Source organism: Leptodactylus fuscus, chromosome 7, assembly GCF_031893055.1.
Source record: "Leptodactylus fuscus isolate aLepFus1 chromosome 7, aLepFus1.hap2, whole genome shotgun sequence".
NCBI classification, from domain to species: Eukaryota; Metazoa; Chordata; class Amphibia; order Anura; family Leptodactylidae; genus Leptodactylus; species Leptodactylus fuscus.
In genome coordinates, this window is record NC_134271.1 from 34,808,694 (window position 1) to 34,834,422 (window position 25,729).

A 25,729-nucleotide genomic window follows, 5' to 3' on the forward strand; every position below is an offset into this window, starting at 1 on the left:
TTGTTCTATATGCAATTCCATCAGTATGTTTGCAACAACAAGGTTGTGAAGGTCTTGAGACAGCTCAGGGCTCGTTCACATCTGCGTTCATCGGTCCTTATTGCAGGTTTCCGTTTCCTGCATAAAACAGATGCAGGAGACGGAAGCCTGCAGGAGACTTTCTCACCCATTCATTTGAATGGGTGAGAAAGCTGTCCAGCCGTGCACGGCAGTGAGCGTTTTGCGCTCTCCGCCGCGAAACCGGGTTTCATAATCCAGACACAGAGTCGGACATGCAGTACTCTGTGTCCGGATAAAAAAAATCCGGTTTCGCGGCGGAGAGCCTAAAACGCTCACCGCCGCGCACGGCCGGACCCGGTCTATGGTTTCCGTCTTCTGCCATGCAGAAGACGGAAACCATAGTACGGAGACATGAACGCAGGTGTGAACCCAGCGTCACTGGTTTTACCCATCATGAGATATTTCTTGTGTGGCACCTTAGTAATAAGACACCTTTTATAGGCCATCACATGAACGACCTGATATTATATGTCACTAAGCAGCAGGATTGCTTTCTAATTCCTGGTAGATTTCAGTCGGTGTCCTGACTTTCCATGGCTTTTTGCTTCTCTCTTTCTTCATGTGTTCAATATTATTTTCCTGTGTCATTTCTCATTATTACACATAACTTACTTTATAGACATCTATGGTTTGGTTTCTTTGCCAGTATGGATTGGATGGGTTGTTACCAACATCTGGAGAAAATTTCATGTCAATAGTATCTTTAGAAATATTTACTTATTTAATTTACTATCTTACTGTATTTTATTTCCTATTTACCGTATACGCAGCGCTATTTTGCAGCCGCCGCAAAATCACAGCTGCAAAATAGCGCCGCGTATACGGTACCGGCTCCCATTGAAAACAATGGGAGCGTATACAGCCCTCAAAATCTCCCGCGGCGTCTACGTGCCACGTTACGTGCCAAAATTCATCGTGTGAACCTGGCCTAATGTCCCGGGCCCTGTGGCAGCTCCCTCTGCTGCTATGGCGGTAGTTACGCCACTGACTATGTGCAATAACTATGTATTTGCTATTGCAAGTTATTGGATCTTAATTATTAATGCACTAATACACTAGGCTCTCTTTCTAGGCCTATAGCCTAATACTGTAAAACGTAAAAACTCCATATTGCCTCATGAAAACTGCTAGTAATAAGAATTATCTGTGTAGGAGTGGTAAGTTCAAAGAAGGGAGAATAGAGTATAATATGCTTTTCTATATGGAGATGTTTACTGGGGAATGATAAAATTCACAATGTATTTGGCATTACTGTTGCATGAATGCATTACTATTAATGTTAATATAAGAAGAGGAAAATCAATGTAGACACTGAAGCACTTTCATTTACCTACCAACACATGCATAGCTTTAGTATACAGAAAATCATGGAAAAGTCTACAAAAAAACAAAACAAAAGAACTGTGGATAATCCAAAAATAAAGAACTGTGCCTGCTTCTGTATAGCATCATTATGTTGTGACATCATAATGGGCAATCGCCAAGGAAACACAAGCTGAAGAGTACAGTTAAGATTAACAGCTTTTCCTGTCCACTTCCTACCATCTCCTATTATCCTCATCCGGAAAATAAATACAAAAAATACTGACATTTGGAATACATTGCTTTGAAAATATATGTCAAGATAAAACATAAGGCATTCATTTTACATTGTTAAAGGGATTCTATCATTAAAATGATATTTTTGGGTTGCAACAAGGTGGCTCAGTGGTTAGCACTGCAGCCTTATAGCACTGGAGCCCTGGTTCAAATCCTGCCAAGGTCAACATCTGCAAGGAGTTTGTATGTTCTCCCCATGTTTGCATGGATTTCCTCCCATACACCAAAGACATACTGATAGGAAAAAATTTACATTGTGAGCCCTATATGGGGCTCACAATCTACAAAAAAAATGCTATTTTTTTGTCCCTAACACATAGGAATAGCCTTAAGAAAGTCTATTCTTCTCCTACCTTTAGATGTCTTCTCCGCGCCGCCATTCGGTTGAAATCCCGTTTTTTGTCAGTATGCAAATGAGTTCTCTCGCAGCACTGGGGCTGGGAGAACTCTCCAGTGCCTCCCCCATCTTAGCCTGGAACGGCCTCTCCCTGCATCTTCTTCCGGCGCTGGCTTCAAACTTCTAAGCATGTGCAGTCGGCTCTATCTGAGGCCCGATTGAGCACTGGGGAACGCCCCCAGTGCTGTGAGAGAACTCATTTGCATACAGAAGAAAACCGGGATATCTACTGAATGGCAGCGTGGAAAAGACATCTAAAGGTAGGAGAAGAATAGCCTTTCTTAAGGCTATTCCTACATGTTAGGGACAAAAAAAAATTGCATTTTAATGATAGAATCCCTTTAAAGATCTCAGCACCAAGGTTGGAGGGAAGTACATGGAGTCCTAGCGACTCTGTGCTAAAGAGATGTAGATGCTCCATATGTGGCTGTATAGTGACCTATTACAGAGACATTGTCCCCTAGAAACATAGGTGCTACAATAATAATAACAATATTTTAATTATTTATATTGTGCCAGCATGTTCTTTATGTCCATCTATTCAATTATACATCTAGGACATCCATATACAGGAGTCCTTAGTTACAAATTAAAGTATCTAACCTTGAGCACCTTTTGTAGATTGATGTAATAGCAACATTTAGCAATAATAGCAATAAAAATTCTGGAGATAGACAAGAGACAGTAGATTGATAAGGTCCTTACTTCTGTGACCCCCATTGATCTCTAGAATGGGGTCCCAAATCCTCCATTGCTACTCATTGCCTGCTCACAGCTGTAATTGGCTGTCAGAGTAATGAGATACAGAATTACAGCTGGAAATTACAGTTACTCTTTCTGTATCTTTCTTATTTGGATGCACAGAATAGGACAGAAGGAAGCGAGAGAAATATTTATGTAGTAGTTATATAGCCGAGCATGCATGTGTGCCGGACACCCCCTGTACACTCTTCCTGGCGCCCTTAGTGGCTGCCTCGATACAGGGCTCCAAGCTGGGGGCAACCTTATCTTTCCTTTCTCACTCTTTTTCTCTGTATCTTCAAAAATCCTGTAACCAAGAAAACTAGCACTATGAATTAGCAACTATAAATCGAATGGAAGACCCTGTGGAGTTTTTTTTTTGTTCCTTTTGTTTCTATTGTAAAACATGGACTCAAGACTTCGTTCAGCTTCCTGTGTCTACACATGTGCCTATTACCATCCCCCCAGGACACCATGCGGCATGGAGGAAAACCTACATGGAAGTGTGGACTTCTTCGTTCAAGGAGATGATTTTTGGCGTCTATTGCTGATGTGTGAAGATGCCTACAGCTGACTGGTATTGCTTTCTATTACTGTGGACACGTGGGACTCTGTTACAACCTGGGAACCTACCATCACCCACCTACCCCAGGAGTTATGGAAGCTTGGCAAGAGAACAGCACCATGTATACCTGGATGGCTTCAGACTTCTTTGGGGAAGTAGAACACAGTGGTAAGGAAGAGGAGGGCTTGTGATGAAAGATATTTGGGGCAATTTTTTGTGGTTAATGGACAATAGCGCTGATGCAAGATACCGAACTATCAGCTGTGAGCAGGAGATCTCACTACGTACCAAAGAACTACCACATGTTATCATGATAGCTGCATATGTCCCCCACCTCAAAAAATGTTTTTCTGCTTGTTATATCTACATGCTGTGACCCCCCTCCTTGTGTCCTCCAACCACATTCGGCTGTATTATTAACATCACTTCACACAGAGGACTAAATGATCCTGCAGTGTGTCTGTGTTTTTCTTTTTAGTTGCTATGATTCCTAGGATTTCTCTGTCTGCCATGAGCTTGTATGTGTTTCTCTCTTGTTATATACTACTGTACCATCTATGAAACTGTATAACTGAAATTTCCCCATTGTGGGACTATTAAAGGAATATCTTATCTTATATATAGGTTTATTAAACATATAGCAAAGTTTGCGTCATTTGTCCAAGTAAGCATCATTTTTAATAACCTCTCCATAAATATTTATATTTATATTTCCATCTTCAGGATCATAATTAAACTTTTGTTTTATCCAATGCTATGCTCTATCTATCTTGCTCTATTTTTCAGATACAGGTTAATACTTCTAGGGAATTTAGATTGTGAGCCCTAAATGGGACAGTGACTAGCAATGTCTGTAAAGCGCTGTGGAATATGTTGGCGCTATACAGATAAAAAAGAATAAATATGTTGTCAGTATTGACAGTTTGTTGCCTAGATATCAGATGACTATCTAGCTGCAGTGGTCTGATCTCTCAGTACCAGTTCTCAGCCACATCAGCCAATAGTTCTGGAAAGTGCCTTTAGGTGCTGAGCCCTCGTAAGGGCTGAAACAGTTCTTATCTCAGTATGTAACTCTCAGGCACATAGGAGAAAAGGTTAAAATACAATTCCCTTACGTCCTACCAGCAGAACAATACGGGGTATTTCTGCTCCTGTGTGTTGGTAGGACAGGCAGAATTTTTAATTAACATAATATAAATATCCATGAGTGTGTCATTCTATAAGAGGGAGACAGAGACCCCCCCCCCATGTTTTTTTCTGTCCTGTTTGATGGGACAGGTGGAGGGAGGTCTTTTTGTCCTCCCATATGGTTTTTCAAAAGATTTTCTTACCTTCCTGGGCTGATTTCAGTGCTTTTCTTCCTTCCTTCCTTCCTTCCTTCCTTCCTTCCTTCCTTCCTTCCTTCCTTCCTTCCTTCCTTCCTTCCTTTCTCAATGCATGAGACTACTGTGTACCAAGCATCTTCTGCTAAGCCCTATCAAACTTGAAGCCTACATCAAGTAGGCAGCTCGGGAGCTGGCATTGTCTGTGGTTCCAGAAGTGACGGAGTACACTTTAGTTCCCTGGAACCCTTTAGGTGTTCTGGGGTTCTGTGGCACTGATTTTCAGCTGCACCATCGTGGCCTACTTCCAGTAGCATGGATTGGTTTGCCAGCTCATGCCTTGAGGGATCCATTGGAGGCTTCCCCCAACTCAGAACCTGATTTCCCAAGGAACAGACGTGCCAGGATGTGAGGAGATTCAACCTGGCAGCCTGGAAGTTAACCAGTCCCTATGGAGATCTAGTGGACTGTCAGAAGCTGTCCTGAAGACACTTTCCTGCGCCAGGGCAGAGTCTACTAACAAGAGCTACCTTAGGATCAGTAGCATTTTCAAAACTTCTGTTGGGGTGATTCTAAGTTTCTTCAGGACGGTTTGGATAGAGGCCTTTCCTCAGCCACTCTCAAGGTACAGGTGTCAGCTTTGTCCACCTGTTTGGGCACACGTTTGTCTCAAGATCCCCTGGTGATTAATTTTCTTAAGGGGATTATGAGGCTTAGATCGGTGAGTTCATCCCAGATCCCCCAGTGGGATATAGCGTCAGTTCTCTCAGGTCTTTGTGGTCCTTTCTTTGAGCCTTTGGAGGTGCCTGCGGATTTACCTTTCACTCGACCTTTCAGGAGATCTGAGAACCTCCTTATTAATATGTATGGTAGGCTCAAGGGATTAAAGAAGCCATCAAAGCTTTTTTTCTTCTCAGGGGCTACCTCCCCCTGAATTTTTTACAGCCCATTCTAACAGGACTGTGTCTACGTCTTGGGCTGAGTGCAGTGCCCTTTGACCAAATTTTCTAAGTCGCTTCTTGGTCATCTCAACTGACCTTTGTGAAGCACTATAGGTTGTTGTTCAAAGGCAACCACCTTTAGACATTGTCTTAAGTTCTGTAGAGCGAGGAAACCCTCCCTAGGAGAATTACTTGCTACATCTCAGTATTGTGCTGGTGATAGGACATAAGGGAGTCATAGATTATGATGTTAATCTGTTTTCCCTTAGTCCTAACAGCAGCACAAGCTTCCCTAAGAAGGTTTTTGTTTTACTTTATTATTAACACGGGGGGAGGTCTCTTTGCCCTCTTAAAGGGTGACATAGTCATGTATATTTATATTATGTCAATTGAATATTCCGCCTGTCCTACCATCACTTAGGCTCAAAAATACCCCATATTGTGCTGCTTTTAGGACTAAGGGAAAGCAGATTAACATCATAATCAATGATTCTTATACAATGAAAAATGTTGAAAATAGCTTTAAAAAATGTCTCCTGTTTTTCAAAGAAATGAAAAACAGATCAACCATGGACTCAACATTTCTGACATCTGCAGGTGCAAAACTTATATGTTAAAGCTCTGTGTTTTTGCAACCACAAAATGGCCTCACTTTGTCAAATAAGTGCTGACAATGTCAAACTATGTACTTAACCTGGCTCTGAAACTCACTCTAAGGGCCCGTGCACACGGGGTTAACGCGAGTGTATTTTAGCATTTTACACGTGTATAGAATACATGTGTAAAAATAACACTCCCATTGACTTCAATTAAAGAACGCGTTTTTTGGTGCTTTTTTGTACGTGTAAAAGATTTTCATTGAAGTCAATGGGAGTGTTATTTTTAGACGTGTATTCTATACACATGTAGTATGCAAAAATACACTTGCGTTAACTCTGTGTGCACGGGCCCTAAGTCCAGGGCCTAAGTTGCGAAAACACGGCGTTGCAAAAAATCTGCAGCGAAAATGCATGGCAATTGAACCTACGGAAACACTACTGTTTTCCAAATAGGTATTATAGAGGCAGAAAGTCCGCAGTGGAAAACTCTGTGGAGTCTCTGTGAAAAACGTTTTCTGGTTGCTGCTCCACAATGTGGAAACAGCTTTTTTTTATTGTTTCAGATTTTGCTACTGTTTTTTTTTTTTTTTTTAACCAAAGCCACCAGTAGATTTTGCAGAAGGCTGAAGTATAAGGACTTCCTATGCATTTCCCATTCCATTTGTAGCCATTCTTGGCTTTGGTTCAAAAAAAAACTTAGCAAAATCTGTAATAAAAAAAAAGGTAATAAAAAAGCTGCCTCAGGGGCCTCAGCCTTAGGACTATTACCCATAAACATATTAAGGTTGAGGCCCCCATGCGTAAGCTCTCCTGCAAAATCAAATATGCGCAGCAGACACGCAGCAATTTTCAAAAACAGTATGGATTTTCTGGAAAAAGCAATGCAAGAAAAATCGTGCTGCTGCGTTTTTTCCTGTAGCGTTTTTTTTTTGCTGCAGCCCAATATGTGGGGCCTTAGCCTAAAGGTACATTTTTGCACTTGTATTATGGACCACAGTTAGGGTTGAGCCGATCTTGACTTTTCAGGATCGATTTTAAAATCCGATTTCCGATCATTTTTCATTCGAACCCGATCTCGATCCCAATTCCGATCCCAATGCAAGTCAATGGGATTTTTTTTATTAATCGGAGATCGGATTTTAAAAGCAATCCTACCCCCTGGTGTCCACTTACCTCCAGAGATGGCTGGTCCTGTGCCCCGTGCCTTAATTCTTCGCCTCGCTGCCGCTCCACGCTGCTTTTCTTCCTTCGCTGCCCCCTCCCTGCCAGGTTAGGTTAGGTTAGGAGAGTGTGGGCGGGTACTGGGAGGGGAGACGTCATGTCTCCCCGCCCTGTACCCGCCCACACTCTAAACCACAAGCCCCGCCTACCTAGCACTTTAAACACTAACCTGGGAGGCGGGGCAGCGAGGCAAGAAGAAGGAGGGCACTGGAGCAGCCATCTCTAGAGGTAAGTAGCTGCTAGAGATTTAGTTTAGCCTTCCATTCGAATGGAGGCAGCCGGCGCGCAGGGGGTTAAGGCTGTGTGTCGGCTGCTTCCATTTATTCCTATGGAACTGCAGCGGAGCCTTCACACTGAATATACATCGTATACTCAGTGTGAAGGCTAAGCAAAGCATTGTGGGAAAAATCACCGATCTCGATCCCACATAAAAAGATCGTGTTCGGAATTCCGATGGCGATCGTGAAATTTTCTCGATCGCCGATCGGAATCCAATCTTTTCCGAACACGATCGCTCAACCCTAACCACAGTAGCTTTTTGTGATGCTAGGAATTGGAGTTCATAGATCTGTGGTCAGCCCAGGAAATAAGGCTGTAAAATTGTCACAACTTGCTTGGATGGAACTGTCCTAGCTTTTAGCTTTTAGTTATAGGTGTTTTGGGTGTAGATGTTGAGGCTGAATAAAACTTTCAGATTGTTCTTCATCTGATCGGATGTCATTACCTTTTCCTGTTTTGTCATATGCTTTACGACCTTTGTGGTATTCTTAGACACTGTGACTTTGCATCCACTTTTGACCTATTAAGGGTACACATAGGAATTTGTCTGCCTTAAAATCTTCTCCAAATTCCGTCTGAAATCTGCCTCCCATTCATTTCAATGGGAGGTAAAAGCAGATTTTAATAGCTGAAAAAAATCAGCAAGCGGAAAAAAGAAGCATTCTGTTCATTCTTCAAAGAGAATCTGCCTGATACTCCAATTGGAATGAATGGGAGGCAGATTTTGGAGCTGTTTTTGAAGCAGATTTTGGAGCACATTTTCAGAATCTGCATCAAAATCTGCAATCTACTACAAATTCCTGAAGCCGAAATTTTCTGTCTGACAAATTCAGCATTATTTTCCAAGGTGTGAACGACCCTCACCTTACTCTTATGGTATCAGATTGTATTTTTCTGATAGACCTACTGAGAAGGTACAGGAATGATAACCTCCTAGTCACCTACCCTGATCTTTTTATTCTAACCACATTTACAAATAAATACAGTCCTATGAAAAAGTTGGGGCACCCCTATTAATCTTAATCATTTTTTGTTCTAAATATTTTGGTGTTTGCAACAGCCATTTCAGTTTGATATATCTAATAACTGATGGACACAGTAATATTTCAGGATTGAAATGAGGTTTATTGTACTAACAGAAAATGTGCAATATGCATTAAACCAAAATTTGACCGGTGCAAAAGTATGGGCACCCTTATCATTTTATTGATTTGAATTCCCCTAACTACTTTTTACTGACTTACTGAAGCACAAAATTGGTTTTGTAACCTCAGTGAGCTTTGAACTTCATAGCCAGATGTATCCAATCATAAGAAAAGGTATTTAAGGTGGCCAATTGCAAGTTGATCTCCTATTTGAATCTCCTCTGAAGAGTGGCATCATGGGCTACTCAAAACAACTCTCAAATGATCTGAAAACAAAGATTGTTCAACATAGTTGTTCAGGGGAAGCATGCAAAAAGTTGTCTCAGAGATTTAACCTGTCAGTTTCCACTGTGAGGAACATAGTAAGGAAATGGAAGACCACAGGGACAGTTCTTGTTAAGCCCAGAAGTGGCAGGCCAAGAAAAATATCAGAAAGGCAGAGAAGAAGAATGGTGAGAACAGTCAAGGACAATCCACAGACCACCTCCAAAGAGCTGCAGCATCATCTTGCTGCAGATGGTGTCACTGTGCATCGGTCAACTATACAGCGCACTTTGCACAAATAGAAGCTGTATGGGAGAGTGATGAGAAAGAAGCCGTTTCTGCACGTACGCCACAAATAGAGTTGCCTGAGGTATGAAAAAGCACATTTGGACAAGGCAGCTTCATTTTGGAAACAAAAATTGAGTTGTTTGGTTATAAAAAAAGGCGTTATGCATGGCGTCCAAAAAGAAACAGCATTCCAAGAAAAACACATGCTACCCACTGTAAAATTTGGTGGAGGTTCCATCATGCTTTGGGGCTGTGTGGCCAATGCCGGCATCGGGAATCTTGTTAAAGTTGAGAGTCGCATGGATTCCACTCAGTATCAGCAGATTCTTGAGAATAATGTTCAAGAATCAGTGACGAAGTTGAAGTTACGCCGGGGATGGATATTTCAGCAAGACAATGATCCAAAACACCGCTCCAAATCCTCAGGCATTTATGCAGAGGAACAATTACAATGTTCTGGAATGGCCATCCCAGTCCCCAGACCTGAATATCATTGAACATCTGTGGGATGATTTGAAGCGGGCTGTCCATGCTCGGCGACCATCTAACTTAACTGAACTTGAATTGTTTGTCCAAAATACCTTTATCCAGGATCCAGGAACTGATTAAAAGCTACAGGAAGCGACTAGAGGCTGTTATCTTTGCAAAAGGAGGATCTACTAAATATTAATGTCACTTTTCTGTTGAGGTGCCCATACTTTTGCACCGGTCAAATTTTGGTTTAATGCATATTGCACATTTTCTGTTAGTACAATAAACCTCATTTCAATCCTGAAATATTACTGTGTCCATCAGTTATTAGATATATCAAACTGAAATGGCTGTTATAAACACCAAAATATTTAGAACTAAAAATGATTAAGATTAATAGGGGTGCCCAAACTTTTTCATAGGACTGTATGTACTGGATCAGGTCTGTGTCCAAATATATGAGGGCCCAGGGGTGGACGTACCATTAATACAACCTGTGGAGCTGCACAGGGGCCCAGCAGGTGAGGAGGCCCACTGTCATCTTAAATCATTTTCTTACTGTCTATTACAGGGGTCCTCAAACTATGGCCCTTGGGCATCCGTCACCCGGATAGCTCACTAGCAGGGTATCCGGGTACCCCGTTAGTGAGCGGTCACTGCTTTCAGTTGTATGTGCAAATGCACATGCAGCTGAAAGCAGTCAGTGTAGGCCTACACTGACTGCAGAGTGTGACCTCTACCCCAACAAAGGAGCATGGTGTAAGTCATCACCTCCTGCAATCAGAAGAAGGACGACGCTCGGCAGTTCTTCATGGGTAAATATAATACTGTGTGTGTGTTGGTTGGGGGGGGGGGGGTATGTGTGTACTGAAGAGCACATAATACTGTGTGTGTTGGGGGGCGTATTGAGGAGCATATAATACTGTGTGTATGGGGGGGGGAATACTGAGTAGCATATAATACAGTGTAGGGGGTGTATTGAGGAGCATATAATACTGTGTTGGGGGGCGTATTGAGGAGCATATAATACTGTGTGTATGGGGGGGAATACTGAGGAGCATATAATACAGTGTAGGGGGGTGTATTGAGGAGCAGATAATACTGTGTTGGGGGCGTACTGAGGAGCACATAATACTGTGGGGGGGGGCATACTGTGGAGCATATAATACTGTGGGAGGGCCTGCTGTGGAGGGTATAATACTGTGGTAGGAAGTACTGTGGAGCACATAATCTTAATTCTTTTTAAACTATATTTTGGCCCTCCAGTGTTCTGAGGGACAGCGAACTGGCCTGCTGTTTAAAAAGTTTGAGGACCCCTGGTGTATTATATAACATAAATACCTGAACTATTGAATTTCTAACAATTACTAATACATTGTCAGAGAGATATAAGAGTGGTGATCGATGATAAGATATGGAATATAAAGGGGCCCATAAACTGTACTGCTTGTGTTTGCCATTGTGTGTGTCCTTGGAATACAGTTGCACTGGGCTTCCTATCTCCCCAAGTGTAGGGCACCATTACTGAGCGTACCATCTCTCCACACACCCACCTACATTATGGATCCTTGGCAACTATATTCGCAAAATCAATCTTCACAAAAGGTTTTATGACAGCAAAGTAGTAAAATGATATGGTGATAAAGGATATGATGCAATTCCAAACTCAATATACACTGGTGGTGATGAGTAATCCAAATATATACAGTAGCACAGGCATAAGACTAATGCTAATTCCATACACATCTGCCACCCGAGGTTTTCTCTGTATAAATTACCTTTCCTGACCAGGCTTTTTTTCATGTGTATTCCTTCCACGTCCGTGGCAGTAGCATCTTTCTCTTTGTAGTTTACTTTCCTTGTGCACCTGCTGTGCTATTTGCTAATATGCTTTTCTCTCTCGCTGCAGATTATTGCCTTTGATGAACTTCGAACAGATTTTAAGAATCCTATCGAACAGGGAAATCCATCCCGAGCAGTAAGTGACTGTGAACTCCTTGCAGATGTTATATTCCTGCTTTTGATTTGCAGAGCGGGATTCTCATGAACAGCTGTGGGGCAGTGCAAGGGGGCCAATGTAACGTTTCATTAACCTCTATGTATCTTCCTGCTTGTCATGCGTCTCTCTACCCCTTACCCTTTATAATACACCTCTCCTTGTCTTCTCATCTTTGCCTTTACTTGCCCTTTTCTATTGCTTTGTCCGTGTCATAACTTTTCTCTGCTCTTAAACCTGTCCTCTATTTTTCCATTCTCTTTTTCTACCTCGCTTAACGTTTCTGCAGAGAGAAAGGGTTAAGAACGTGGAACGGATTTGCTGTTTGCTCAGAAAGGTCAGATACATGTGTATTGTATTGTACTTTGTGCGTTGTTAGATATTATCAGATGTATCTTGTGCTGTATGTGTAAGTGACACCGCATTAAAGAAGCACATAAAAAAAGAATACAAATCACTAGAATTCCTTCCACTTTGCAGCCACTGTAAAATACATTGGTTTTTGGCGCAGCCTTTATGCCATGCGGGGCCCTGACCTTATAGACATGTACCAACAGACTGGTATCTGTGCTGCTATAATGCAACGTATAGAAGCGAAAGCTAAATATTTCATTAATGTTGTTATTTAATTTAGCAAAATAATTATATTTCCATTTTTAAAAAATTGATGCAAAGGTATACGCAGTCTTTAAATCTTGTCACTTGGTTACAGCACACCTTGCAACCATTCGAAGGTTCTGTATATGTAAAATGTAACGTCATATTATCTGCTGCAAGGAAACTGTCAACTGGTCTCTTTAGGTTGCAGCTTCTATATGGCGTCTTATCCCAGCTAAACTAGTGAGTAAAAGTGAATCAACTAATGTAAGTAGTCAGAGCTCCAGGGAATGTGCCACGCGACCTCTATGTCGCCTCAGTGTAAAGGGCTCACAAGGGTACGGTCAGATGCAACCAACTATTCTTAGCAATAAAACTAGCACATCAGGAGGATATTAATGTGACATTATAGAGGACCCTACAGCAAACAAGAGGGTGAGATTCTAAGCTCTGACACTGCATTCGGTAAAAAAGTTACCAACTTAAAATGGTTAATTATTTTTTAATTATATTCCATAATTATTGAAATTGTATAATTAATTAGATACATAGTTTGTTCCATATCTACCTTCATAGGAATCCATTCACTAGCTTGTTACTGAAACTATTCATGTGTACTGCGGGACCTGGCACGTATACGCCGTGTGAGATTTTGAGCGCCGTATACGCTCCCATTGATTTCAATGGGAGTTATTCTCGTATACGCCGCGTTATTTTGCGGCCGTCATTTTAAAGCCGCAAAATAACGCGGCGTATGCGATCCAGGCTCCCATTGAAATCAATGGGAGCGTATACGGTGCTCAAAATCTCACACAGCGTATACGTGCCAGGTCATGCGGCACGTTACTCCGTGTGAATGCACCCTGAGAGTCAAACCAGGAGTTGGAGGTGGTATAGATAAAGGGATATAGAAAAAAATTTAACTGCACCAGAATCAGTGAAGTGGCGCCTATCAACCCCATCCCTTACCATGATTTAATAGTACATAATGGAGCTGTGTAACTTTCCATGTCATGGCAATGACATCCTTTCAGGAGCAGAGCTAGTGCCATCGAGAGTGGGTGTCAGTTGTAAGATATAGCTGACCCCCACCTATAACACCCACAGCATGTTCAGGAGGTGCCAAGCCATGGTCATGGCAGCCTGATGGCAAATCCACTGCACCAGGTTTGCCTGAGGCCTCTCTTTTAACAATCCTGTCTCCAACATATATGACATTGTAGTACTGATTAACGTCATGTAGGGGTACTGTTGTTTAGGTACCCAGTAGGGTACAGTAAAGTACAGAATTAGACTGTTATTATTAGACTGCATTCATTTATTGTCCAGAAATGAATGCACAACTGTTGTTGGAAAGTGAAAATTGCAATTTTTCCAGAAATACGTAATTTCAGTGAACAATAAATTGTGCCTCACTTGTGTCAGAGATGAATACTCCAAGAGCTCTTGTATCCAAGATAACACACTATGGAGTTTTGGAGTGCATGTCTCTGCTGGCACAAGCTGGGTACAACATGTTGGGCACTGAAATGGTGTATGTCTGGAAAAATAGAAATTTTATAATTTTCATTATTTCTTGAAACTAAAATGCTCACTATGCCCCTTGATAATTTCCCTTGATAATTTGCTTGACTCCATTACAAAATGGAGTCTCTTCTTGGGAAATGCCACTTTACTGTCACCTTCAGGGCTCTGCAAATGTGACATGGCATCCAAGAACCAATCCTTTTAAATCTACACTCCAAAAGCTAAAAAGCACAATGTTCCTTTCCTTCTGAGCCCTGTTGTGTGCCCAAAGAGTAGTTTACACCCACATATACAACTTGTTTGTACCCAAGATAACTCACTTAAAATTTGACTCCTATGTCACTATGTGTGACGGTTTTATTATTTTGATACAATAAAAGTTAAATTTTATTCTACCACGGTACGTGATTTGTCCGACTACAACTGGAGCTGGATTTTACATACTACTGTTTAAAATTTTAGGAGTACTTGTTTCTGTTGACACAAAGGGGCAGAACATTGTGGGCACTGGCGTTCACATGTGGGGTATTTGCATAACAAATTCTGAGGCGCATTTTACTTTTTTCAACCCTTTGTGAACATGAAAATTGTTTTAGGGCCAAAGTAACATTTTATTGCAAAAAAATGAATTTTTCATTTTCACGGCCCATTATTAATAGAGATGAGCGAACAGTGTTCTATCGAACTCATGTTCGATCGGATATTAGGCTGTTCGGCATGTTCGAATCGAATCGAACACCGCGTGGTAAAGTGCGCCATTACTCGATTCCCCTCCCACCTTCCCTGGCGCCTTTTTTGCTCCAATAACAGCGCAGGGTAGGTGGGACAGGAACTACGACACCGGTGACGTTGAAAAAAGTAGGCAAAACCCATTGGCTGCCGAAAACATGTGACCTCTAATTTAAAAGAACAGCGCCGCCCAGCTTCGCGTCATTCTGAGCTTGCAATTCACCGAGGACGGAGGTTTCCGTCCAGCTAGCTAGGGCTTAGATTCTGGGTAGGCAGGGACAGGCTAGGATAGGAAGGAGAAGACAACCAACAGCTCTTATAAGAGCTAAATTCCAGGGAGAAGCTTGTCAGTGTAACGTGGCACTGACGGGCTCAATCGCCGCAACCCAGCTTTCCCAGGATCCTGAATGGAATACACTGTCAGTGTATTCCCGTATACCCGATATATACCCCGATACCCGTTCCAACGGTGTGCCCCCCCACCTTCACCCCAGAAATACCCTGCAAGTCCCCTAGCAATAGAATTGGGGCTATATACACCCACAATTTTTACTACTGGTATACAGTGCCATTGTCTGACTGGGAATTCAAAGAATATATTGGGAATACAAATACCCTCATTTCTTGCTACTGCCATATAGTGCCAGTGTCTGACTGGGAATTCAAAGAATATATTGGGGTTACGTGCACCCACAATTTTTACTACTGGTATACAGTGCCATTGTCTGACTGGGAATTCAAAGAATATATTGGGAATACAAATACCCTCATTTCTTGCTACTGCCATATAGTGCCAGTGTCTGACTGGGAATTCAAAGAATATATTGGGGTTACGTGCACCCACAATTTTTACTACTGGTATACAGTGCCATTGTCTGACTGGGAATTCAAAGAATATATTGGGAATACAAATACCCTCATTTCTTGCTACTGCCATATAGTGCCAGTGTCTGACTGGGAATTCAAAGAATATATTGGGGTTACGTGCACCCACAATTTTTACTACTGGTATACAGTGCCATTGTCTGACTGGGAATTCAAAGAATATATTGGGAATACAAATACCCTCATTTCTTGCTACTGCCATATAGTGCCAGTTTCTGACTGGTAATTCAAAGAATATATTGGGGTTACGTGCACCCACAATTTTTACTACTGGTATACAGTGCCATTGTCTGACTGGGAATTCAAAGAATATATTGGGGTTATAAATACCCTCATTTCTTGCTACTGCCATATAGTGCCAGTTTCTGACTGGTAATTCAAAGAATATATTGTGGTTACGTGCACCCACAATTTTTACTACTGGTATACAGTGCCATTGTCTGACTGGGAATTCAAAGAATATATTGGGAATACAAATACCCTCATTTCTTGCTACTGCCATATAGTGCCAGTGTCTGACTGGGAATTCAAAGAATATATTGGGGTTACGTGCACCCACAATTTTTACTACTGGTATACAGTGCCAATTTCTAACTAGGAATTCAAAATGCGCAAGGCTCCCGGAAAGGGACGTGGACGAGGCCGTGGGCGAGGTCGGGGGAATGGTTCTGGGGAGCAAGGTAGCAGTGAAGCCACAGGGCGTCCCGTGCCTACTCCTGTGGGGCAGCAAGCATTGTGCCACTCCACAGTGCCAGGGTTGCTTGCCACATTAACTAAACTGCAGGGTACAAACCTTAGTAGGCCCGAGAACCAGGAACAGGTCTTGCAATGGCTGTCAGAGAACGCTTACAGCACATTGTCCAGCAGCCAGTCAGACTCTGCCTCCTCTCCTCCTATTACCCAACAGTCTTGTCTTCCTTCCTCCCAAAATTCCGAAGCTTTACAGAACAATAACCCAAACTGTCCCTGCTCCCCAGAGCTGTTCTCCGCTCCTTTCATTGTCCCTCAACCTGCCTCTCCACGTCACGATTCCACGAACCTAACAGAGGAGCATCTGTGTCCAGATGCTCAAACACTAGAGTCTCCTCCATCTCCGTTCGATTTGGTGGTGGATGACCAGCAACCCACCCTCATCGACGATGATGTGACGCAGTTGCTGTCAGGGCATCCAGTTGACCGGCGCATTGTGCGGGAGGAGGAGATGAGACAGGAGTTGGAGAAGAGGAAGTGGTGGATGATGAGGACACTGACCCGACCTGGACAGGGGGGATGTCAAGCGGGGAAAGTAGTGTGGATGTTGAGGCAGGTGCAGCACCAAAAAGGGTAGCTAGAGGCAGAGGCAGAGGTCAGCAGCTTAGGCGAAGCCAGGCCACACCCGGAATCTCCCAAGATGTTCCAGTTCGTACCCAGCCCCGAAAAACTCCCACCTCGAGGGCACGTTTCTCGAAGGTGTGGAGTTTTTTCAAGGAATGCGCCGAGGACAGATATAGTGTTGTCTGCACAATTTGCCTCTCGAAATTGATTAGGGGCTCTGAGAAGAGCAACCTGTCCACCACTTCAATGCGCCGTCATTTGGAATCCAAGCACTGGAATCAGTGGCAGGCAGCAACGGCAGGACAAAGGCCGCCTGCCGTTCACGCCACTGCCACTGCCTCTGCCACTGCCTCTGCCTCTGCCACTGCCACTGCTGACTGTGCTGGCGATGCACTCCAGAGGACGAGCCAGGACACCACTTCATCTGCCTCCGCCACTTTGTTGACTTCTACCTCATCCTCCCCTGGTCCTGTCTTATCTCCTTCTCCTGCACCATCAAAGGCACCATCAGGCGTTTCTTTACAACAACCCACCATCTCTCAGACATTGGAGCGGCGGCAGAAATACACTGCTAACCACCCACACGCGCAAGCCTTGAACGCCAACATCGCTAAACTGCTGGCCCAGGAGATGTTGGCGTTCCGGCTTGTTGAAACTCCCGCCTTCCTGGACCTGATGGCAACTGCGGCACCTCGCTATGCCGTCCCTAGCCGTCACTACTTCTCCCGGTGTGCCGTCCCCGCCTTGCACCAGCACGTGTCACTCAACATCAGGCGGGCCCTTAGTTCCGCGCTTTGCACAAAGGTCCACTTGACCACCGACGCGTGGACAAGTGCATGCGGACAGGGACGCTACATTTCACTGACGGCACACTGGGTGAATGTAGTTGAGGCTGGGACTGCTTCCCAAACTGGCCCGGTGTACCTCGTCTCCCCGCCTAACATTCCTGGCAGGGACACGAGAAGAACACCCCCCTCCTCCTCCTCCTCTACCGCCTCCTCCTCCGCCACCGCCTCCTCCTCCGCCACCGCCTCCTCCTCCGCTGTTAGATTGACCCCAGCTACGAGTTGGAAACGTTGCAGCACTGGCGTTGGTAGACGTCAGCAGGCTGTGCTGAAGCTGATCAGCTTGGGGGACAGACAGCACACTGCCTCCGAGGTGAGGGATGCCCTCCTCGATGAGACGGCAATATGGTTTGAGCCGCTGCACCTGGGCCCTGGCATGGTCGTTTGTGATAACGGCCGGAACCTGGTAGCAGCTCTGGAGCTTGCCGGACTCCAACATGTTCCATGCCTGGCCCACGTCTTCAACCTAGTGGTGCAACGTTTCCTAAAGAGCTACCCCAATGTTCCAGAGCTATTGGTGAAAGTGCGGCGCATGTGCGCCCACTTTCGCAAGTCGACAGTAGCCGCTGCTAGCTTAAAATCTCTCCAGCAACGCCTGCATGTGCCACAACACCGGCTTTTGTGCGACGTCCCCACACGCTGGAACTCAACGTTTCAGATGTTGAATAGAGTGGTTGAGCAGCAGAGACCTTTGATGGAATACCAGCTACAAAACCCTAGGGTGCCACAAAGTCAGCTGCCTCAGTTTCACATCCATGAGTGGCCATGGATGAGAGACCTTTGTGACATCCTACGGGTCTTTGAGGAGTCCACAAGGAGGGTGAGCTCTGAGGATGCGATGGTGAGCCTTACAATCCCGCTCTTGTGTGTTCTGAGAGAATCCCTGATTGACATCAGGGATAACTCAGATCACACAGAGGAGTTAGGGATAGCATCCGATCCGTCACAGCTGGAGAGTAGGTCCACACATCTGTCCGCTTCACTGCGTTTAATGGAGGAGGAGGAGGAGGAGGAGGAAGAAGAGTTGTCCGATGATGTGATGGTGATACAGGAGGCTTCCGGGCAACTTCGAATCGTCCCATTGTTGCAGCGCGGATGGGTAGACATGGAGGATGAGGAGGAAATGGAGATTGAACTTTCCGGTGGGGCCAGAGGAGTCATGCCAACTAACACTGTGGCAGACATGGCTGAGTTCATGTTGGGGTGCTTTACAACCGACAAGCGTATTGTCAAAATCATGGAGGACAACCAGTACTGGATCTTTGCTATCCTTGACCCCCGGTATAAAAACAACATCTCGTCTTTTATTCCGGTAGAGGGGAGGGCCAATCGCATCAATGCTTGCCACAGGCAATTGGTGCAGAATATGATGGAGATGTTTCCAGCATGTGACGTTGGCGGCAGGGAGGGCAGTTCCTCCAGTAGGCAACCAAGTTCTCACCGGTCCACACAAACGAGGGGCACACTGTCTAAGGTCTGGGACACCTTGATGGCACCCCCTCGCCAAAGTGCCGCCACGGAGGGTCCTAGTGTCACCAGGCGTGAGAAGTATAGGCGCATGTTGCGGGAATACCTTTCCGACCACAGCCCTGTCCTCTCCGACCCCTCTGCGCCCTACACGTATTGGGTGTCGAAGTTGGACCTGTGGCTTGAACTTGCCCTATATGCCTTGGAGGTGCTGTCCTGTCCTGCCGCCAGCGTCCTATCTGAGAGGGTGTTCAGTGCAGCCGGTGGCATCATCACTGACAAGCGCACCCGTCTGTCAGCTGAGAGTGCCGACCGGCTCACTTTGATAAAAATGAACCACCACTGGGTAGAGCCGTCATTTTTGTGCCCACCTGTGTAAAGCACCCCAACATGAAACTCCATGTCTGTACTCAACCTCTCCAATTCCTCCGCATCCTCATACTCATCCACCATAAGCGTTGCACAATTCTGCTAATACTAGGCTCCCTCCACCCTGATTTCCCCCAATTCTGCTGGTTAGAGGCTCCCTCCACCCTGATTTCCACCAACTCTGCTGGTTAGAGGCTCCCTCCACCATGAATTTGCCCAAACTGGGCTGTTTAGAGGCTCCCTCCACCATGAATTGGTCCAAACTGGGGTTTTTAGAGGCTCCCTCCACCATGAATTGGTCCAAACTGGGCTGTTTAGCGGCTCCCTCCACCATTAATTGGTCCAAACTGGGCTGGTTAGAGGCTCCCTCCACCATGAATTTGCCCAAACTGGGCTGTTTAGAGGCTCCCTCCACCATGAATTTGCCCAAACTGGGCTGGTTAGAGGCTCCCTCCACCATGAATTGGTCCAAACTGGGTTTTTTAGAGGCTCCCTCCACCATGAATTGGTCCAAACTGGGGTTTTTAGAGGCTCCCTCCACCATGAATTGGTCCAAACTGGGCTGTTTAGCGGCTCCCTCCACCATTAATTGGTCCAAACTGGGCTGGTTAGAGGCTCCCTTCACCATGAATGTGCCCAAACTGGGCTGTTTAGAGGCTCCCTCCACCATGAATTTGCCCAAACTGGGCTGGTTAGAGGCTCCCTCCACCATGAATTGGTCCAAACTGGGGTTTTTAGAGGCTCCCTCCACCATGAATTGGTCCAAACTTGGCTGTTTAGAGGCTCCCTCCACCATTAATTGGTCCAAACTGGGCTGGTTAGAGGCTCCCTCCACCATGAATTTGCCCAAACTGGGCTGGTTAGAGGCTCCCTCCACCATGAATTGGTCCAAACTGGGGTTTTTAGAGGCTCCCTCCACCATGAATTGGTCCAAACTTGGCTGTTTAGAGGCTCCCTCCACCATTAATTGGTCCAAACTGGGCTGGTTAGAGGCTCCCTCCACCATGAATTGGTCCAAACTGGGTTTTTTAGAGGCTCCCTCCACCATGAATTTGCCCAAACTGGGCTGTTTAGAGGCTCCCTCCACCATGAATTGGTCCAAACTGGGCTGGTTAGAGGCTCCCTCCACCATGAATTTCCCAAAACTTGGCTGTTTAGAGGCTCCCTCCACCATTAATTGGTCCAAACTTGGCTGTTTAGAGGCTCCCTCCACCATTAATTGGTCCAAACTGGGCTGGTTAGAGGCTCCCTCCACCATGAATTTGCCCAAACTGGGCTGGTTAGAGGCTCCCTCCACCATGAATTGGTCCAAACTGGGGTTTTTAGAGGCTCCCTCCACCATGAATTGGTCCAAACTGGGCTGTTTAGCGGCTCCCTCCACCATTAATTGGTCCAAACTGGGCTGGTTAGAGGCTCCCTCCACCATGAATTTGCCCAAACTGGGCTGGTTAGAGGCTCCCTCCACCATGAATTGGTCCAAACTGGGGTTTTTAGAGGCTCCCTCCACCATGAATTGGTCCAAACTTGGCTGTTTAGAGGCTCCCTCCACCATTAATTGGTCCAAACTGGGCTGGTTAGAGGCTCCCTCCACCATGAATTGGTCCAAACTGGGTTTTTTAGAGGCTCCCTCCACCATGAATTGGTCCAAACTGGGTTTTTTAGAGGCTCCCTCCACCATGAATTGGTCCAAACTGGGGTTTTTAGAGGCTCCCTCCACCATGAATTGGTCCAAACTGGGCTGTTTAGCGGCTCCCTCCACCATTAATTGGTCCAAACTGGGCTGGTTAGAGGCTCCCTCCACCATGAATGTGCCCAAACTGGGCTGTTTAGAGGCTCCCTCCACCATGAATTTGCCCAAACTGGGCTGGTTAGAGGCTCCCTCCACCATGAATTGGTCCAAACTGGGGTTTTTAGAGGCTCCCTCCACCATGAATTGGTCCAAACTTGGCTGTTTAGAGGCTCCCTCCACCATTAATTGGTCCAAACTGGGCTGGTTAGAGGCTCCCTCCACCATGAATTTGCCCAAACTGGGCTGGTTAGAGGCTCCCTCCACCATGAATTGGTCCAAACTGGGGTTTTTAGAGGCTCCCTCCACCATGAATTGGTCCAAACTTAGCTGTTTAGAGGCTCCCTCCACCATTAATTGGTCCAAACTGGGCTGGTTAGAGGCTCCCTCCACCATGAATTGGTCCAAACTGGGTTTTTTAGAGGCTCCCTCCACCATGAATTTGCCCAAACTGGGCTGTTTAGAGGCTCCCTCCACCATGAATTGGTCCAAACTGGGCTGGTTAGAGGCTCCCTCCACCATGAATTTCCCAAAACTTGGCTGTTTAGAGGCTCCCTCCACCATTAATTGGTCCAAACTGGGCTGGTTAGAGGCTCCCTCCACCATGAATTGGTCCAAACTGGGTTTTTTAGAGGCTCCCTCCACCATGAATTGGTCCAAACTGGGCTGTTTAGAGGCTCCCTCCACCATGAATTTGCCCAAACTGGGCTGGTTAGAGGCTCCCTCCACCATTAATTGGTCCAAACTGGGCTGGTTAGAGGCTCCCTCCACCATGAATTGGTCCAAACTGGGGTTTTTAGAGGCTCCCTCCACCATGAATTGGTCCAAACTTGGCTGTTTAGAGGCTCCCTCCAACATTAATTGGTCCAAACTGGGCTGGTTAGAGGCTCCCTCCACCATGAATTGGTCCAAACTGGGTTTTTTAGAGGCTCCCTCCACCATGAATTGGTCCAAACTGGGTTTTTTAGAGGCTCCCTCCACCATGAATTGGTCCAAACTGGGGTTTTTAGAGGCTCCCTCCACCATGAATTGGTCCAAACTGGGCTGTTTAGTGGCTCCCTCCACCATTAATTGGTCCAAACTGGGCTGGTTAGAGGCTCCCTCCACCATGAATGTGCCCAAACTGGGCTGTTTAGAGGCTCCCTCCACCATGAATTTGCCCAAACTGGGCTGGTTAGAGGCTCCCTCCACCATGAATTGGTCCAAACTGGGGTTTTTAGAGGCTCCCTCCACCATGAATTGGTCCAAACTTGGCTGTTTAGAGGCTCCCTCCACCATTAATTGGTCCAAACTGGGCTGGTTAGAGGCTCCCTCCACCATGAATTTGCCCAAACTGGGCTGGTTAGAGGCTCCCTCCACCATGAATTGGTCCAAACTGGGGTTTTTAGAGGCTCCCTCCACCATGAATTGGTCCAAACTTGGCTGTTTAGAGGCTCCCTCCACCATTAATTGGTCCAAACTGGGCTGGTTAGAGGCTCCCTCCACCATGAATTGGTCCAAACTGGGTTTTTTAGAGGCTCCCTCCACCATGAATTTGCCCAAACTGGGCTGTTTAGAGGCTCCCTCCACCATGAATTGGTCCAAACTGGGCTGGTTAGAGGCTCCCTCCACCATGAATTTCCCAAAACTTGGCTGTTTAGAGGCTCCCTCCACCATTAATTGGTCCAAACTGGGCTGGTTAGAGGCTCCCTCCACCATGAATTGGTCCAAACTGGGCTGGTTAGAGGCTCCCTCCACCATGAATTCGTCCAAACTGGGGTTTTTAGAGGCTCCCTCCACCATGAATTGGTCCAAACTTGGCTGTTTAGAGGCTCCCTCCACCATTAATTGGTCCAAACTGGGCTGGTTAGAGGCTCCCTCCACCATGAATTGGTCCAAACTGGGGTTTTTAGAGGCTCCCTCCACCATGAATTGGTCCAAACTTGGCTGTTTAGAGGCTCCCTCCACCATTAATTGGTCCAAACTGGGCTGGTTAGAGGCTCCCTCCACCATGAATTGGTCCAAACTGGGTTTTTTAGAGGCTCCCTCCACCATGAATTGGTCCAAACTGGGTTTTTTAGAGGCTCCCTCCACCATGAATTGGTCCAAACTGGGGTTTTTAGAGGCTCCCTCCACCATGAATTGGTCCAAACTGGGCTGTTTAGCGGCTCCCTCCACCATTAATTGGTCCAAACTGGGCTGGTTAGAGGCTCCCTCCACCATGAATGTGCCCAAACTGGGCTGTTTAGAGGCTCCCTCCACCATGAATTTGCCCAAACTGGGCTGGTTAGAGGCTCCCTCCACCATGAATTGGTCCAAACTGGGGGTTTTAGAGGCTCCCTCCACCATGAATTGGTCCAAACTTGGCTGTTTAGAGGCTCCCTCCACCATTAATTGGTCCAAACTGGGCTGGTTAGAGGCTCCCTCCACCATGAATTTGCCCAAACTGGGCTGGTTAGAGGCTCCCTCCACCATGAATTGGTCCAAACTGGGGTTTTTAGAGGCTCCCTCCACCATGAATTGGTCCAAACTTGGCTGTTTAGAGGCTCCCTCCACCATTAATTGGTCCAAACTGGGCTGGTTAGAGGCTCCCTCTACCATGAATTGGTCCAAACTGGGTTTTTTAGAGGCTCCCTCCACCATGAATTTGCCCAAACTGGGCTGTTTAGAGGCTCCCTCCACCATGAATTGGTCCAAACTGGGCTGGTTAGAGGCTCCCTCCACCATGAATTTCCCAAAACTTGGCTGTTTAGAGGCTCCCTCCACCATTAATTGGTCCAAACTGGGCTGGTTAGAGGCTCCCTCCACCATGAATTGGTCCAAACTGGGTTTTTTAGAGGCTCCCTCCACCATGAATTGGTCCAAACTGGGCTGTTTAGAGGCTCCCTCCACCATGAATTTGCCCAAACTGGGCTGGTTAGAGGCTCCCTCCACCATGAATTGGTCCAAACTGGGCTGGTTAGAGGCTCCCTCCACCATGAATTTGCCCAAACTGGGCTGTTTAGAGGCTCCCTCCACCATGAATTGGTCCAAACTGGGTTTTTTAGAGGCTCCCTCCACCATGAATTGGTCCAAACTGGGCTGTTTAGAGGCTCCCTCCACCATGAATTTGCCCAAACTGGGCTGGTTAGAGGCTCCCTCCACCATTAATTGGTCCAAACTGGGCTGGTTAGAGGCTCCCTCCACCATGAATTTGCCCAAACTGGGCTGTTTAGAGGCTCCCTCCACCATGAATTTGCCCAAACTGAGCTGTTTAGAGGCTCCCTCCACCATGAATTTGCCCAAACTGGGTTTTTTAGAGGCTCCCTCCACCATGAATTGGTCCAAACTGGGTTTTTTAGAGGCTCCCTCCACCATGAATTTGCCCAAACTGGGCTGGTTAGAGGCTCCCTCCACCATGAATTGGTCCAAACTGGGTTTTTTAGAGGCTCCCTCCACCATGAATTTGCCCACACTGGGCTGGTTAGAGGCTCCCTCCACCATGAATTGGTCCAAACTGGGGTTTTTAGAGGCTCCCTCCACCATGAATTTGCCCAAACTGGGGTGTTTAGAGGCTCCCTCCACCATGAATTTGCCCAAACTCTGCTGGTTAGAGGCTCAATCCACCCTGATTTTCAAAACAAATGTTGGTGCCAACCTCAACTTACTACAAGGGCCAAATTCACTGCTGGTGACAAGCTCTCCTCACTGCAAGTGCCAAATACACATGTTTCAAGGTGTTTTCCTACTGTCAGAGAGGTGGTATTGAGTGTGTAAAGTGTGTAGTTGTTAGGCTGTGATGTTGGGGTAATAGAGGGTCTTTGGTGTGTTAGATGCCCCCAGACATGCTTCCCCTGCTGTCCCAGTGTCATTCCAGAGGTGTTGGCATCATTTCCTGGGGTGTCATAGTGGACTTGGTGACCCTCCAGACACGGATTTGGGTTTCCCCCTTAACGAGTATCTGTTCCCCATAGACTATAATGGGGTTCGAAACCCATTCGAACACACGAACATTGAGCGGCTGTTCGAATCGAATTTCGAACCTCGAACATTTTAGTGTTCGCTCATCTCTAATTATTAATAGATTCTGTGAAACACATGTATGGTCAAAATGGCCACTATACATCTTGGTACATTCCTTTAGGGAATGTAGCTTCCAAAATGGGGTCACTTTTGAGCTATTTTCATTCTACTGGTATTTTAGGGGCTTTGCAAATGAGATAAGGCACCTTAAACTATTCCAGCAAAATCTGTCCTCCAAAAGCCATGTTATGACCATACATGGGGTACTGCTGTGTTGAGGAGAAATTGTGTAACTATTAGGGAATGTTAGGGAATGTCCTGCAATACTGTTCATATCCAAA

General features: G+C 45.7%; 1 protein-coding gene across 2 annotated transcripts in view; it reads left to right on the forward strand.

Moving 5' to 3' along the window:
- Positions 1 to 25,729, forward strand: part of CNIH2 (cornichon family AMPA receptor auxiliary protein 2) — a 91,525-nt gene that overhangs the window by 50,935 nt on the left and 14,861 nt on the right. For both annotated transcript variants that reach the window (XM_075281606.1, XM_075281607.1), the window contains exons 2-3: positions 11,802 to 11,870; positions 12,178 to 12,225. In XM_075281606.1, coding sequence (XP_075137707.1) covers positions 11,802 to 11,870; positions 12,178 to 12,225 — 117 coding nt within the window. The remainder of the gene's footprint in view (positions 1 to 11,801; positions 11,871 to 12,177; positions 12,226 to 25,729) is intronic.